This window comes from Pogonomyrmex barbatus, unplaced genomic scaffold (genome assembly GCF_055798465.1).
Source record: "Pogonomyrmex barbatus isolate J1 unplaced genomic scaffold, ASM5579846v1 scaffold12, whole genome shotgun sequence".
Classification (NCBI taxonomy): Eukaryota; Metazoa; Arthropoda; class Insecta; order Hymenoptera; family Formicidae; genus Pogonomyrmex; species Pogonomyrmex barbatus.
The window spans coordinates 3,036,951-3,053,751 of NW_028297108.1; the positions used below are offsets into that span (position 1 = coordinate 3,036,951).

The following is a 16,801-nucleotide window of genomic DNA, read 5'->3' on the forward strand; positions in this document are numbered from 1 at the left end:
AGTACATATAATATTGTATATGCAATTACAGTTTGGAATATTAATATGTATAAATTATTTAAAAAGTGTATAAGAATATATTGTTAGCATTATGTATAGACATTTTTTACTAAATTTATATAACATTTTGTATGAAAATTTTAAAACAAATGTAATTAAATGTTTTTATAAAACGTACATGTTTATAAAAGTTCGCAAAAAAGTTCTTGATTATCAATTAAAGGATATTATAAAGACTATAACTACTATTTAAATATAATAATATTTATATACAAACACATTGTTATTATGTTATAATGTAATCATATATTTATATGTTATATATTATATAAGAATACATTATTATTTATTAGTATTTTATAATATTATATGCAGAACCATTTATTTGAAGTTATTCATAACATTTCATGTAAAAACATAATAATATATATTACTTTTCAAGATTAATGTATATTATGATATTATTTTCAGTATATCAATATAATTAAAAAACCAATTGGTATATTATATATCAATATACATTGAAAGTTTGCATTGGAATGCGCTTGAAGAATATAAAAAGATAGTATTCTATCTTAAGATAAAAATTTTATAACTACCTAAGATTTCTCCACTTTCACTATTGAAGGAAATCTGAAGAGAGAGGCTGGATGTTAGTAACGTCTTGCAATCACTTCATTCTGGGTGTCCATAATTTAACGTTTTAAACGCACAATATGTAATCGATTCGATTTAAATTATAATATGTAAACTATAATTTAACAATATACTTTTTCCACATTTATGACATGAAATTAAAAAATAAAGAGTACTTATACAATAACGAATAAAAATGCAGAAATTAAGTTAATTAAGTTATAAAAAGATATCATTTTTTTAAGAGTTTTCAATAGTATAATTACTTAATTAAATTTTTCTTTATTTATCCAGTACATATATTATTATTATGTATCATTAATAAGTGTTCAAAAGGGTAAACACGAGGAAAAAGATAAATTTGACTTCGTATTAAAACTAAGACGGTTCTTTATTTCTTTACTTACACTTAATTACTGCAAAAGCAATTGTTTTGACTAATGGCTAAGTTCAGAAGCACAAAATGAGTATGGCACGAGTACATTGTACCAATGATAAAATATAATCCTGTAATTATTATCATTTCACAAAAACAAGATCGTAAAAAATAATGATGTAATTACGGTCGATGAAACGTTATGCTAATCAATGAGTGGCGACTCGGCGTGATTTCTATCCTCGTGTCTTTGACCTTGTAATTGAAATCCATACCAGAAGGGGAAAGAAACCCGCACGTAGCAGTTTTCAGACTTGCTCGTTACTCAATACCGTTTATTGGAGGATTGGAAGTCGCCGACATGTGGTTGTTGTGATTCTGCTCACGGTTTCGCATGTGTGATACCTTCTGATGGCTGGGACGACCAGCCAAAAATGCAGCAAATTTTTCCTACAAAAACAATTTTCCATATGAATATGTTGTAACAACACGTAAGAGAAAATTATGTAGTTGAAAGAACACATTTTGATATAATTTTGTTAATTTGCTAATGTAATGTGTAAAGGAAAGTGATAAAAAATAAAAGTTTTATATATAATAACATAAAATTTTCATACTTCTTCTTTTGTTTATTTTTGAATAATGTATTAATAATTTCGAGTAATTATGTATGACTTACCAAAATTTGATTCGTGGTCGAACTCAGCCTTTCAATACCAGATCGTATGACAGATATTTGTTCTTTTATTACATTGTTTTTACCTATAAGTAGTGTCAGCTGGAAAATAATATACACGATATAAAGCCAATTAAAATAAGCATAATAATATAATAAAATTTAAATGCATTAAGTTATATTTTTTAAAAGTAAAAGTAAAGTATTGCTTGAAGTTAAAAATAATACTTGTATTTATTCCTTAAAAAATCACGCAGGAGCATTTAAATTAAAAAAATATTCAGCATATTGCGATTAAAAAAAAATATTTATATGATCAGCATATGCGATTGAAAGAAAATATTTGTTTACGATTTCTATACTAATAAAAATAAAATATTACTCTCTTAGTATTACATTATATAAAAACATTAATTAAAGTCTGATCAGTGAAATTGATGTGTGTGTGTGTGTGTGTGTGTGTGTGTGTGTGTGTGTGTGTGTGTGTGTGTGTGTGTGTGTGTGTGTGTGTAAATTCGCACATTTTATATATATATATATATATATATATATATATATATATATATATACCTGTAATGAAGCATCCACGACGGCAAGTAATTGATGAGAAAGCCGGATGAATAGATGACTTAAACGTCGTGGAGTTTTAGCCGCCAATGCCGCTGTGCCATTCACCAAATGCACTATACATCGTGCAGATTCGCGCGTCAAAAGCACAAGAAGCTGTTCAAGCGTATCTGGACGTGCCTGATTTTCAGGCTCGGGTAGACTCAATGAGTTCCATAATTCCTTGGCTTTTTGCAATGCCAATTTTGGATCCGTGGCTATCTGTGCACATATGAAAAAGATCGATGTTTGTGTACTTGCATTTATATACACATCTTATACAATAAATAATACTAAAATAAGTATCAAACGGAGATCACGAGAACGCTCGATGATCACGCAACAAATATTTATGTCGAGTGTTAACTCAAATCACGTTTCTTCGATAAGTGTAAATATTTATCATACAGAGATCACGAAATATTGTCGTGATATCGATCACAAAGCTATTTTTGAACTTATCGAAATTATCTTATCAATTTTATATTTGGAAAATCACTTTTAGATTTCAAGAAGATAAAAAGATCTAATTATTGTTTGAATGTACTTTTTTTATTTTGTTGAAAAATATAAATTTGTATAGTCCGTATGTAATTGTAATCTCTATTAATTTAATTATTTGGAATTTTTAAATATTGCATTATAGGAAAATATACATGCAAACATTGTTTTTTTAAAAACATTAAGTGGCGTATCGTATAAATGTTTTTACAGTTATTTTTTCGAGCACAGTATGTAAGCTGTCTTATTTATTCAGCACTTCATAATTATAATGGCAATATTTTTTTTGCGTCAGCGATTATTCTGCATAAATATCTTCTTATTCAGCAGATACGTCATTAAAATAATTGTTGAAGAATGAAAATGTATCTAGATATTATGTATGTATATACATATATGTATATACATATATATATATATATATATATATATATATATATACATATAATGTAGGTATGAAAAACTAAATTAATTTTGCGATATAATGTGACATAATGAAGATTACAAACAATCTGAAATACACCTGAATTTCCCTTTTTGAAATTTTTTATATAATTTAGCTATATATAAACAGTTAACTATAACTAATAAACTGATTGAATATTGACTTACCAATTCCACGATGTATAGAAGAACGTGAATGCATTCAGTTCCTTGCTGTTTCAGCGCACGCGCTTCGACCAAAGTGCGTCGCGTCAATCTCTTTTGCAATTTTCGCGAGAATCTTGCGCCGTGCTTGATTGTACGTGTCGTTTTGCTTACAGATTCAACAGGGTTGGCCTCTGAAACACGAATTGTCAAGCACATGATATTTATTGCTCATTAATGTCACATAGGCCATAGGCCGCTATCGTTATGCACTATTCGATTCTATGTAATATGAACAAGTACAACAGTATAAAATAAATGTAATCCATATTAACGTGGAATTTTATAAAATTTTAAAAATTTATTAGATATTTTCTTTTATGGTATTATTACCTTCTTTGTCAGTTGGATCTCCCGGCAAATAACGATCCACGTACTTGTCCGCAACTGTCAGCGCACCGTCCAGTCTATCAGCGGCGGCGTTGGCAGCTTGACTACCGATTTGCTTGACACTTCCGGCACGCATTAGAACTGGCTTCACAATTTTCTTATTTACATACTCTCGCGTGTTCAAATATATCTTGAGTGTGAAACATGAAATAAGACTGTAATAACTTGCACGCAATAATTCAATCAAGATTATTAAATTTACATGAAACGGATAATTATTTCGACTAGCCATCATGACTAGCCATCTTTTTGTTCAAGTTTTACTTATTATTAAATAAAAGTAAATAAATGTTGTTATAATTACGTATGTGTATACATGTGATAATATAATAATCAAGTATAATAATATATGTACATGTAATTATATACATAAAATGTAAATTTGTTATATATTTATATATATTTTCATAAATTTGATATATAATATTGTCTTATTCAAAAATTTATAAACTTACAACATGAGGGGGAAGATGCACTGCCGGCACTCTTTGCTCAACGATGTCGATACCTTTGCACAGTAATTGATCGATTGTCGTAATTGGTCCATTAAGTGCGAAAATGGCAGGTCTTGCCGTTGCCGTTGCAATCGCTAATGATTGTTCCGCCGTATCCAAACTCCAGTTCATTAAAGAATTTGAACGCTAAACAGTTAAATTATAATTAAACTAAAATAAAGTTTCATTTCATATTATTAGCATATTATTTGCAATTATATTTTTTATTAAAGAAAATTTCTGCGGCTGTCGCATTTAATTTGAATGTTGATGAAAATGATCAGTTTTATAATGATGTAATGTGCAAACATTTACGTCATGTACATTACAATTTATAATCATACCTTTATTTTTCTATACACATTACCAGCGATATGTATACCGCTTTCCACAATGGGAAGACTCGATATTCTAGCCACAGATTCAAAATGCGGCAAATCCGAATGCCGCCTTTTCACATTTGCTCGCGCCATATGGAGAGTAGTCGCTATAATAAACGATTGTAATTAAGGCTATTAATGTTCAATGAATCTGTATCAAGTGTTTTTTTTTTTTTATAAAAATCAAACATTTTTAATTGCTCATCATTATTCGAATCATACATATTCATTTTTATAAAAAATTGCTTTAATTGGTATTTATACATTTTTTGTAATGTGTAAACTAAAATTAATAAGTATATGGAAATAGCTGCATATAAAAAAAACCTTTTATAATATTATTAACATTAAATTAATTTTCATATTATTCAACTTCTTGAGATGATAGCTATATCCTGATTTTTTGCAATATATTTTTTTTTAATCATGCTATTATGCAGTGTTTGATGCAAGCAATTACATACACGCACATATATATACACAAATATATATATTTTTTTACTATTATGTAAAATAATCCACGTGTTGTAAGAGAGAGAGAGAGGGGGGAGGGGGAAGAATATGTAAGAGAGAGATTTAGTGAAACAATCTCTCTCTTTTTTCTCCTTGTTAATTCAAGAAAGCAAAATCTCATATATACAGACAAATGGCATTGCGATCAATAATATATAAATTATCGCTAAAACAGCAGTCCGTAAAAAAACACGTGTTTTCTTCATTAAATGTAAATGACGCCATATGTCACTCAAAAGAAAGCAACGACTTGTTCAGCATTCGCTCGGTGAATCGATAAGGGAGGTCATACCAGAAGGGGACAGTGGTAGAGATTTTGCTTTGTGGTTAATGTCGAGGCTGTATACATTTCCATTGTGAGCATCAAGTAACCTTTTCTCAACCGGAGAGAACATTAAATTAAAGGGATTCATGACTATAAAATGAAAAAAGAAACTCATTAAACATGTCGGAATGATGACTCTGTTGGAACTCTCAATAGAACTTTCACCTGCAATTTACTATAATCTTGAGAGTGACAATTGGGCTAAGAAGGTAACTCCCTCCTAAGAAGGTGAAATCTCTTTGAGAGTGAGTGATTACGCCGGCGGATGGATACTTTCTCGCAGAGGTCGAACTTTCTTCATGTATCCAGCAGCATCGCGTCTGCATTGTCAGACTTGTTGAGACTTCATCTGCTACTTTTTGCCCTTGCATCGACATATCTCGTTTAAAGACCCGAAAATTAAATTCTAATCCGATACGATGTCGCGCGACTAATTATTTACGAGCTAAAATATTATCTAGACGCAAGAAGTTAAATCAGAGGTTACTTTGATTTTATTTTTTTATCTCTCGCTCTTTCTTTCTTTCTTTCCGCCTCTTTCTCGCACTTCAATTATTGCTGATTTTGTAATTGTACACAGATCGCATTGCCCCTTCTTCTTTTTAACTTCGCTCCCGGTTCAACCGTGTAATCTAGTATCAGCCGTACAATCGTATTTGGACACACGCACACGCTTGATATGATTGTGCAAATATAAATATGCACGCTCTGATACGAATCCGGAATAGATTCGACGTGGAGATTGGCCGATGTGGGAGTCGGCAGTTACGCATCGAGGACTCTTACCTGAGAACAAAGGCAAGCTGATACGGCGAAATGCTACCTGCTGGTTTTTTATGAATGCCGTATAACGAGGCCAATCGCGCTCGAACCCAGCGGTCGGCTGAGACGGCAGAAAACTCGGCGTTTCGTCTGAAGAACGCACCGTTGACTGCACATCGAAGACTGCAAATCTTCGACGGTATCTCATCGGTTTGACCTATGACACATCGATTATATACGGCGGACGTAATGACGCACGAATAAAAATCTTTTCCTAGCTTCTTGCTCGTTTCTCGGGAATTGGAAAGAGACTTTACGCGCAACAATGGGTCACATTTGCGGACGAATGAACGCTTGTCGGAATTTTCATTTCATACTTGAATTTTTTTTAAAAAGGAAGTTATTTCTATTAGCTATGAAATTTACGCTTGAAATATTTCTCTTCTCTTCAAAATACATACATTTGTCTTTAAAAAGAATTATAAATGTAATAAATAATAGTTATAACGCTAGGAAAATGTTTATTATATTTTTTATCGGATTAAATTAAGGACTAATAAAAGTATAACGTTTGTATTAGATCTCAGTTCTTTCAAGCTATATTGAAAATTATTATTGTCCACCTTATCAATCAAATGTTGCGACATACATTACTGACAACAATATTTTAAGTATCAATTAACGACGAGTTTATCTTCAATGGAACGATTCAATTTGATTTATTTTAAAATATTGTTTAAAGACACGTTTATATACGTATGTATATATTATATTTGTTTATTCCACGAAATTTATACGAGAATTATACAGGCAAATTTGATCGGATGAACATAGGAGCTTGCGGATTATTACTTCAAGACACTAGACTGCTTATGAAAATGTATCGATCAAAAAGAAACTATGGAAAACTCGAAATTATCTCTGGCAGACGCTCTTAATTGCTATGCAAAGTCCACTTTATAATTCCATCTCTACAAGGATAAATATCCCATGACTGTGTTTTAATGTAGACCTATTTTTTGCTAATTTATGCTTATCTTGTCTACTAGTCTTATCTGTCTGCTAGTTCTGATTCTACTTAGTTTAGTTATTGTTAAATTATTGTTGTCTCTAATCTAAGTTTACTTACTAAATCCTACTTACCTTAAAATAGATTGTGTAATAATCGCTTAAACATATATATATATATATATATATATATATATAATAATTATTAGTTACTAGTTATTGATAATAATAAATTTTGCATATATTATACAATAGTACAATTGTATGATATACAATTGTTGTTTAGGATATGTATTATACAAAACAAACAACAAGTCCAAAATTGAGATATAAGACATCTTTTAAATTTGGGTGTCTTTTGCAAAGATGTTTATAAAATATTCTTTTAAATTTTTTAAGACGTAATTGTACACAGGTACAATAACTATATCGGATTTTAGTGATAATTATAAATTGATGCTAATTTTTAATATCAAACGTTTCAAAGCTTACAATTTGTAAAACTTATCAATATTAATCTTTATTTTTTAAAAAATGTTTATCAAAAATCTGTCAAAAAGTGAGCACTGAGACTGCTATTTTAAAAAAAATACTTAATAATTGTTGGCGTCAAAAGTAGAAATTACACACTGGCATCTTGTTTGGCGACAATGACGATAATGACATTTCTCACTTCAAAATTTAGATATTTAAACTTTGCGTTGCGATATTTTAATTTATAAAACACATATTAAAAACATTCTTATTATAAAACTTAAACACTAATTAACAATTAAATCTTATTAAATTTAATCAACTGTTGTAGAAATATAAAAATATGAGCTGCGTTTATTTCGTCGGCTCGTGTATAGAAACTGACTGCTGTCTCGCTGCATTTCTGCATGACTTTTAAAGTCCTGCGTAAAATATTACTGCATGTCTTATGTAAAATTGCTTGTAAAATTATAAAGTAAAATTAAAAGTTTTAATGTATTATCATTGATTTCTGATATTATTAATTCAAATGAGGAAATAAAATCAACAGAAATATTAAGAAGCAATTATAAATGATAGAAAACTAGATTTTATCTAAACTATTTTTTATATTAAAACAGTTTATGAATCTTTTTATAATGATATGCAATAACGTATAGTATTAAAATAATGATTACTTATTGAAGAAAATTGTACTTGGAATGCGTGTTATATAAGAAAAACTTTATATTTAAATCACGTTTAAAGAAACCATGAAAAATTTAATTGTTATCACTTTTCTATTATTCATTAATTTTCTTGTTTTATTTTTTCATTTTATTGTTTCTTTTTTTCTGGCTTTTTCTCGCATTCTTTCTCTCTCTCTCTCTCTCTCTCTCTCTCTCTCTCAGCGTGCGCTTGTTATGTTTTAATATATAAATTTCACGTGCATGATAAAGAGGATATTTAATATAAATAATAAAAAATAAATATACCATAGTTAAATAAAATTCACTAAAAAGCAATAAGTAATCTATTCTATTTGATTGAGAATTCAATGCGATTGATATCGTACAAACGATCGCTGAAGTATATAAGAGATGCAGTTAGTTTCACATATGACACGTGAGTCTTTTCTTACATGACATATATGCAAGGATGATGAATGTATCTATTTTAATAGACTGAAAATACATATGGGTCATCTAACACCTCTTTCAGTAGCGTATGCAAAACTGCTTTTATATAATTTATGCCAAAGTTGTAATAAGTTTTACAAATCATAATTTAGAAATATTTATTTAAAACATACAATTTATTACTAGTTTATATTTATTATTTGTATCATTTTTAACATGATATTAGATTCTTATTCTAGATTAGATCCAGGAATAGTGGATGCAAAAAATGATGTATAATGCCGGTGTTTTTAAGGGATTTTAAGGATTTTAGGAAAATTTTAAAGATTTTGATATTTTTTAAAGATTTTTTTTATTTTGCTAAACTTTTTATTTTTTATAGTAATTGAGAAATATGACGTTTGCATAAAGACGTGTGCAAATTTGAAAACGAAAAAAATAGATAAGAGAAACTTCTTTCAGAGTACAGCCGCCCTTGTCCAACGACACTTTACTATGTGTGCACATAGCAATTATCGATCAACACTAAGAATGTCAATAAGAAGTCATCAGTTCCATTTGCATCGTTATGCACAAGACGTGTCATGTGCAACATATCTAATATTAGCTCCAATCAGTGTCAATAAAGAAGGAAATAACCGTGTCACAAATACACATGCGGTACTTACACGTGTAACGATTCTCTTTGCGAATATATATATATATAAAGGTACCTTAATCCTGAATAAGGCAATTCGTTTCGCGCAAACGTTGCCGTCGGCGCGCACGCAAAATCGGTTGCGGTTCGCCACGAGTATCATAAAACTGTAACGCGTGACTTAATCGATATATGCAACAGGACATAAATTTCCATCAACATTTTTTACGACGGCATTATTGTATGTTTCCGGTTAAAAACGCCCGTTTATTCGCAATAAATAGCGTCGCGATACCTAGTTTTGCCATAAAAATTAAAGCTCGGAACGCAGATTGCGTATCTAAGTATAAAATAGGTCTATTCGATATTTCGAAAAAATTCGAAAAATTCTGACATTTCGGAAAAAAGGAACATCGACTATGCATGAAATCGAGACACAGAAAATTCTCCAAGATGAACAGTGTTTCGAAATAGTTCGCAAGAAACTTCAACAGGATGCGATGGATGACTTCTCACTAGTCAACTACGAAATCGTGCCAATAGATGAGGTAAACGGATACATAGGCCAGTATTTTACATTAAAAGCCACTGTGGCTCGTCCAAAATCACCGTTGGAGACAAAGAGCATCAATTTCTTTACTAAGGTGCTACCGCCGATTAGCAGCCCGCTATACAACTATTCTCAGGATTACGGTTTATTCAGAAAGGAAATAGCTCTCTACACTACGGTATTTCCGGAAATACTGGATGATCTTGATAAGAGATGTATTCCGGAATGTTTCCTCGGAATTGAAAACGACGTGATTGTTCTCGAAGATATGGCTTATAACGGTTACACGATGATCGATAAGTATATACCTTTCGATTTCGAGCATTGCGAAATTCTAATGAAGACGCTTGCCAAGTTCCATGCAAAATCTTTCATCTTCGAACAGCAGTACAAGAAAACCTTACACGATAAATTTTCCCATTGTATGCATGAGACTCTTTGGCCGTGTGCGGATGACAGAGCGAAGGCAATGTTCGACGCCGCCGTAAAGGGCGTCGTTTCAATGATTGATTTGCTGCCTCAATTAAATGACGATGAACGCAGTGATTTCAAGGAGAAGATTGTAAAACTGTGTGCGAACCATATAGATAAACTGTCACCGTCGGTAAAGCATAAGAACGTGTTATGCCATGGTGATCTATGGGCGAATAATATATTATTTAAGTACGATGCCGACAAGAAACCTGTTGAATGCTGTCTTATCGATTTTCAATTAGCAAGGTAAAACTACATGTTTTTTTAAAATTAAAAACGAAAGAAGTAAGAGTGTATATAAAAATGCTTTAAATATAAATTTAATTTTTTATTAATTATAATTTTTTAAAATTATAATTCAGATTTTTACATAAAGAATATATATAAAAGTAGAATATATATAAAAGTAGAAATCTTTCGATCATTAAAGATGTTATATAACATAATAATTATATATTTTTAACAAAAATTTTACGGAAAGTTTTAACAAAATTTATGACAAAGATTTATTATAGTTTTTATTATAAAGTATTTTTATAATATAGTATTTTATAAAATATTTTTTATTATAAAATCATATTATTTTTATCCCTTTCTTACATGGAGGTACAATCCACCAGTACACGACATATTGTGTTTTCTTCAATTCACGACTACACGGGAGCTACGAGAGAAACATAGTGAGACACTTTTCAGGATCTACCATGATTCCATGGCGATTGTAATAAATGAAGCTGGTTTTAATATCTCAGAGATCTTTTCTTGGAGTGATTTTATCGAATCTATTCAAGATTTACGTATTACGTGCCTAATTCATGGTGTCTTAAACACACCGATTATGTTGTTGGAACCTAATATAGCTAGTAAATATTTTTCCAAGAAACCAGAATTTCTTGAAAGTATTCTATACGAAGATAGAACACCATTACTTTGTGAGCAATTTAAGGAAGCACCAAAATACTGTGCTCGCATGATAGACGGCTTGTTAGAATTGTATGATTATATAATTGGTCATTAATATTAATTATAAATGGTCATTATTACAAGACATAATCAAATTTTAAATAAAATTTACATCTTTTTGTTGAAGTTTTACAAACAAAGAAAAGTTAGAATTAAAAAATGCATATTTTATATTTAAAAAAATGGTAAATAAAGTTAAACAGAAAAAAATTAAAGAAAAACGCCTTTTAAGATTGATTAGCCTAGATATCGATAAATCTTTTTTTCCAATAATATTCTAATAAATAAATTATAACAAATGTGACAAAAATGATATCACATATAAAATCATGTTGCTTAAGTTTCAAACATTAAACATCAATTTCTATAAAAATATATAAAATTGTAAATTTAGAAGTATTTAAATAGAAAAACATTATCGACGTTGGTGTTGGTGAAAAACATATGAAGAAATATTAATAAATCTATTTAAAATGTATAATGTATTTATAAATATAAATATAAATATAAATATTCCTATTAATTATACAAGTTTATAAAATTTATTATTAAGAAAGACTAATTTTATTATGTTTTATTAATTAATACAAAAATAAATGTAATTAAAAAAACTGTTGCCTATGCATGAAACAGCATAAATTACAATATACACATTGCTAGAATAATATTCTAGCATAAAACAAGTTGTTAATATTGTTTCATAACGCGAGTACTTACTTTTGCGCGTGAAGTTATACTAATTATTAATAGCATTTATCAGTAATTTGTTCTACATATAGTGATAACTTGGCGACACTAACTGCGATCTAACTCCGGATATTTTTTTAAATATATTGTATCAATCAGCAAAATATGTCTTCATGAAAGTAACACACTATCTTTTCTTACTTGTATAATTTGATTATTTTAATCATATTATTAAAAATTTAATTATTTAATATAATATTATAGTATGATAAGCAAGTAAATATTTACATATAGATTTTCAAATATAAACTAACTGGATGCACATATTAGTACTGTGATATTTCTAATATATATGATTTTTGTCATAATAAATAAAAATAAACTATTATTGACAAAAATGATGTAGAATATAGAATGTATCTTATACTTACCTTTATTAAACTTTCCCATTGCTTTCAGATGTAACGGAAAATTGATTTATTATTTTCTTCATAAAATATTTTAATGAATATATTTAGCAAATTAAAAGTCAAATAAAAACTTAAAATTAAAAATTTTTTAATATTTAAAAAATACAAAATTAATAAAATAATTTAACTATATGCAATTAACTATAATAAAATAAAAAATTTTATTTAAAATTCAAATTTAATTAAAACACAACACAGTTCACAGTTTCACTTTATCATGGAAATTATTAAAAACTTTTAAATAGAGCACATCCTGATATATGATAGATGGTCTCACTTTTTCAAGAAAATCTTTTCTAAAAGTTTTTCCTGAAAATAACGTAGAATGTATATATTTGCATGAAAACATTTTCTCTCTCTTATCTATGTTAATCTAATAATTGTTAAATAGTTAATGTAAGATGATAAGAAACGCTTGACATGCAATTTGCTAATAATAAAAATCAATATATATATATATATATATATATATATATATATATATTGCATCTGCCGGCGATAAATTTAAAAATAATCTTTCTTTTGAGCGGCAATATTTTCTCATTAACATCAACTCTTATATAGCTATAGACTACGTGGCAAATATAAATCATGAGCTTACAGATAATCCTGCCAGCATATTGAACTAATAATTCGAAAAGAACAGTGCTATCAGATGTGATCAAGGCACTTTAATGACACGAACGTGTCGACAAAACGACTATTATGCCGACAGTTTCATCCTGCTCAACACAGGTTTGTAAAGTACTTGTCTTTTTATTACAAAGTGACGTGGATCCGCATATCGAAACGCGAGGCATAGGGAGACTCTGGGGGATTTACTCTTTTATGTATATAATTATTTATATCATCAATTATAATGAATATATAGTTATGTACAATATTGAATCTCATTCTTTAACAATAACATCAACAACATGATTAAACAACGTTCCTCATTGGTACACAAATTGTAAATGTACAGATAAAAAAGCATTAGATGAGGTCAATGAGGTGGCGTACGCTCAGCGCGCCATTAATTTCCTCTTCTCTTTTTTTTACATCTTTTTTAAATCCCCATATATATATATATATATATATATATATATACTTATATCTTGAACCACTTTAGATTCTTTGTTCGATTTTTCATGGGCTTTATATATATATATATATATATATATATATATATATATATATATATATATTTATATATTTATATGTATATACTTCGAAGTATATACTTCGTTTAGATACACACGTTCCACATACACACAAATGCGTCAGATTTGTTCCGATGCAATGAGAACATGATTGCCATTGATGATATCGATTGAATCGGTGCGTAATTTAATTCTTAAAAAGAGTGCATAAGCGATTCGCGACGCGCGACTGGCCAGCTATAAGTTTCTCGCATAATCTGTAAATTTGCCAAATAATACGATTATTGCATTTCAAAATATCAGATTATAATAATTCTACGGAAATGATTCTCCCGTATTATTTATATGTTCCAAAAACAAGATATATATAAATTATGTAAAATATATATAATTATGTAAATATTATCAGAATGAAATTACTAGGCGTTGTTTTTTTAATTCGTTATTTTTTTAATTCGGCTCATCTCGCGCGACGCAAATTTCGACCAATCATCTAAAACTCTACACAAGGCTCCGACGAGTTTTCTTTTTTTTGTCGTTTGATAAACGACTTCCATAAAATCTAACGCACGAATTTGTATTATTTTCATATAGAATCGCATCAAGGCGAGACAGAGTCGCCGAAGCTCTTCCGAAGCTCTTTCCGGCGCTCAAAACGCGATGGACTCTCTCGCATTCTCGTGGGTCATCGATAAATGTTCCTTCGCCAAGAAAAGATATTTTTAAATTCAAAGAAAGATATTTTTAAAGATATATATGCGAATAGATATTTTTCGAGAATAAAGCCACATACACAAAATTGGTACATTTATTAATCGAGGTTTTTGTCTTACACTTTTTTCTAGCCGTCTTTTTTGTTATTTAGTTTTTTAATTACTTCTTCGAGACATTCATTAAAGGCCTTCCAAGCGTGGACAAAACAAACTTGTAAGAATAAAAAATTTCAACATTCAATTTTATATTTTATTTAAATTTATATTGTTACTTTATAACAAATGCGTAAAAATTTCTCAAAATATTTAATATTAAAAAATGTAACATTTGTTTATATAAAACAATTTTTTTTAGTAAAATTTTATATTTTAATAACTATTAAAGTTTTCCCATAATTTTGAAAAACTTTCTTTCATATTTTTTCGAAGCAAATAGAAAGTGCAAAATGCAAGAAAATAAATATATATTGATATATTTTTTATTTGCTTCTTTCTGTCGCAATTTTTATTCTTTCTTATTCTTTCAACTTCTTATTATTATATAAATAAACATTTTAATTTTGTCGTCTCGAATTTCGATTAAAGATGGCCGGAAAGAAGAAGTAAGGCGAATAAAGACGCATAGAATTCGATCGTTGCGAAAATACAATGTCCATTTATACGATTACAGCTTCTCATGCAAGTTGAATCAGCTCGCATTGAAAATGCAATCATGTGTCTTGCAATCACGTGTTTTTCGATGTACTAATGTTTAAGAAAAATTTTAAATTCCGTCATTCCAAATAAATTTGAAATATTTTGAACATTGTGAGATTGTAGCTAAGTTCTGTACTATAAACGCATGTACATAATATACAGTCGATTTGATTATAAAAATATCTGCTATCTTATATAGATAAAATATTTTAGGAAAGAGAAAGTGGGAGAAAATCGAATGTATCTACTTGTAAGACCAACTGAACTAACCAATGGAATTACATCCGTTATATGAGAATCTAACAAGAAATTCACAACACTTTTCTCCAGTACATATTGTATAGAGTTCTGTATCTTTCTTTAATAAAATAATTTTTATCCTCTGTATTTTTGATATATTAAAACTTTAAAATTTTCTAATTTCTACAGTTGTATTCCAACGGTTTGTCCTGGCTGCAGTCTATAAAAAAATAGAGCGTCAACTTTGCAACTTAAAAAAACATTTGACGAAAATACACACTTCAAAAAGAGTTTTGCACCATTCAAATTTCTAAATTTCTAAACTGTACATACAACCATATACATACATACACACATATACACACGCGCGTAAACACACACACACACACACACACACACATCACACACACACACACACACACACACACACACACACACACACACACACACACACACACACACACACACACACACACACACATATTCACACTTCCTCTGAACTGTACAATTGAGAAGTTAATCCGAGTTAATAATCGGCAAAAATTATTATTTCTTCTATCCCAATAGCATGACAGGTGGTGCAAAACTATATTTGGTTTGTGCTGACAACGAGGTGTTTTCACAACATATCTTCACGCAATTCGAGGACAGATGTTTGCCTACGATGAGATACCCGTCTCGCGCGAATCGCGAGATTTAAAGACCCTGCATGAACAGCAACCCTTCGGGACTAGTTGCACCGACATCGTCCAACACTGAATATGATTAAATTAAATTTTTCTTATTTGTGTTACATCGAGATTTTTACCATTTAAACTCTTCTTCGTTCGCAGAGAAAAAAATCAATTATCAGTGCCTGATTTTATAGCAAAATGATAACTTATCGGAAATTAATAAATCTAGATTAGTCAGTGCAGCTCAGCCCATGTTCACGCTATGTGTCCTTTGTACTTGGCAGAGTGCGTGTCCACTCGCGCGCCTCGCCTTGCTTATCATTTTTTCTTTTTTTTTTCTTTTTTGACGCACTCGAACTATACATAGAAAGTTATGTACAACGATATTAACATGAACTGCAGTGGCAGTGAACAGTGCACGTGGATATTGCAAACAGCAGCAGCAGCAACAGCAGCGGTAGCGGCGGCGGCGGTGGCGGCGGCGGCGACGACGACGACGGCAGCGACGACGACGACGACGACGACGGCAGCGACGACGACGACGACGACGACGGCAGCGACGACGACGACGACGACGACGGCAGCGACGACGACGACGACGACGACGGCAGCGACGACGACGACGACGACGACGGCAGCGACGACGAC

At 30.0% G+C, this 16,801-nt stretch overlaps 3 protein-coding genes across 24 annotated transcripts in view; 1 reads left to right on the forward strand and 2 right to left on the reverse strand.

The window, feature by feature from the left end:
- Positions 1-1,002: 1,002 nt before the first annotated feature.
- Positions 1,003-6,530, reverse strand: Lsd-1 (lipid storage droplet-1). Its single transcript, XM_089071774.1, has 8 exons — positions 6,332-6,530; positions 4,672-4,814; positions 4,289-4,474; positions 3,777-3,963; positions 3,408-3,577; positions 2,259-2,516; positions 1,692-1,790; positions 1,003-1,462 (listed from the first exon to the last, which is right to left on the reverse strand). The coding sequence occupies exons 1-8, from the start codon at positions 6,513-6,515 to the stop codon at positions 1,334-1,336; spliced, it is 1,356 nt and encodes a 451-aa protein (XP_088927900.1). The 5' UTR covers positions 6,516-6,530; the 3' UTR covers positions 1,003-1,333.
- Positions 6,531-9,622: 3,092 nt separating this feature from the next.
- On the forward strand, positions 9,623-12,616 carry LOC105428780 (uncharacterized). 2 transcript variants are annotated; one of them, XM_089071775.1, is made up of 2 exons: positions 9,623-10,814; positions 11,189-11,388. In XM_089071775.1, exons 1-2 carry the CDS (start codon positions 9,964-9,966, stop codon positions 11,247-11,249), a joined length of 912 nt encoding a protein of 303 aa, XP_088927901.1. In that variant the 5' UTR covers positions 9,623-9,963; the 3' UTR covers positions 11,250-11,388. The 2 variants fall into 2 exon arrangements, with proteins under 2 accessions (XP_088927901.1, XP_011639574.1); XM_011641272.2 differs by having other exon boundaries at positions 9,624-10,814; positions 11,175-12,616.
- An 808-nt stretch (positions 12,617-13,424) lies between these two features.
- Positions 13,425-16,801, reverse strand: part of slo (calcium-activated potassium channel slo) — a 101,323-nt gene continuing 97,946 nt past the window's right edge. For all 21 annotated transcript variants that reach the window (XM_089071771.1, XM_089071773.1, XM_089071763.1 and 18 more), the window contains one exon: positions 13,425-16,801. This exon is cut by the window's right edge and continues 2,805 nt beyond it. The gene's annotated coding sequence lies outside the window, so the exon portion shown is untranslated.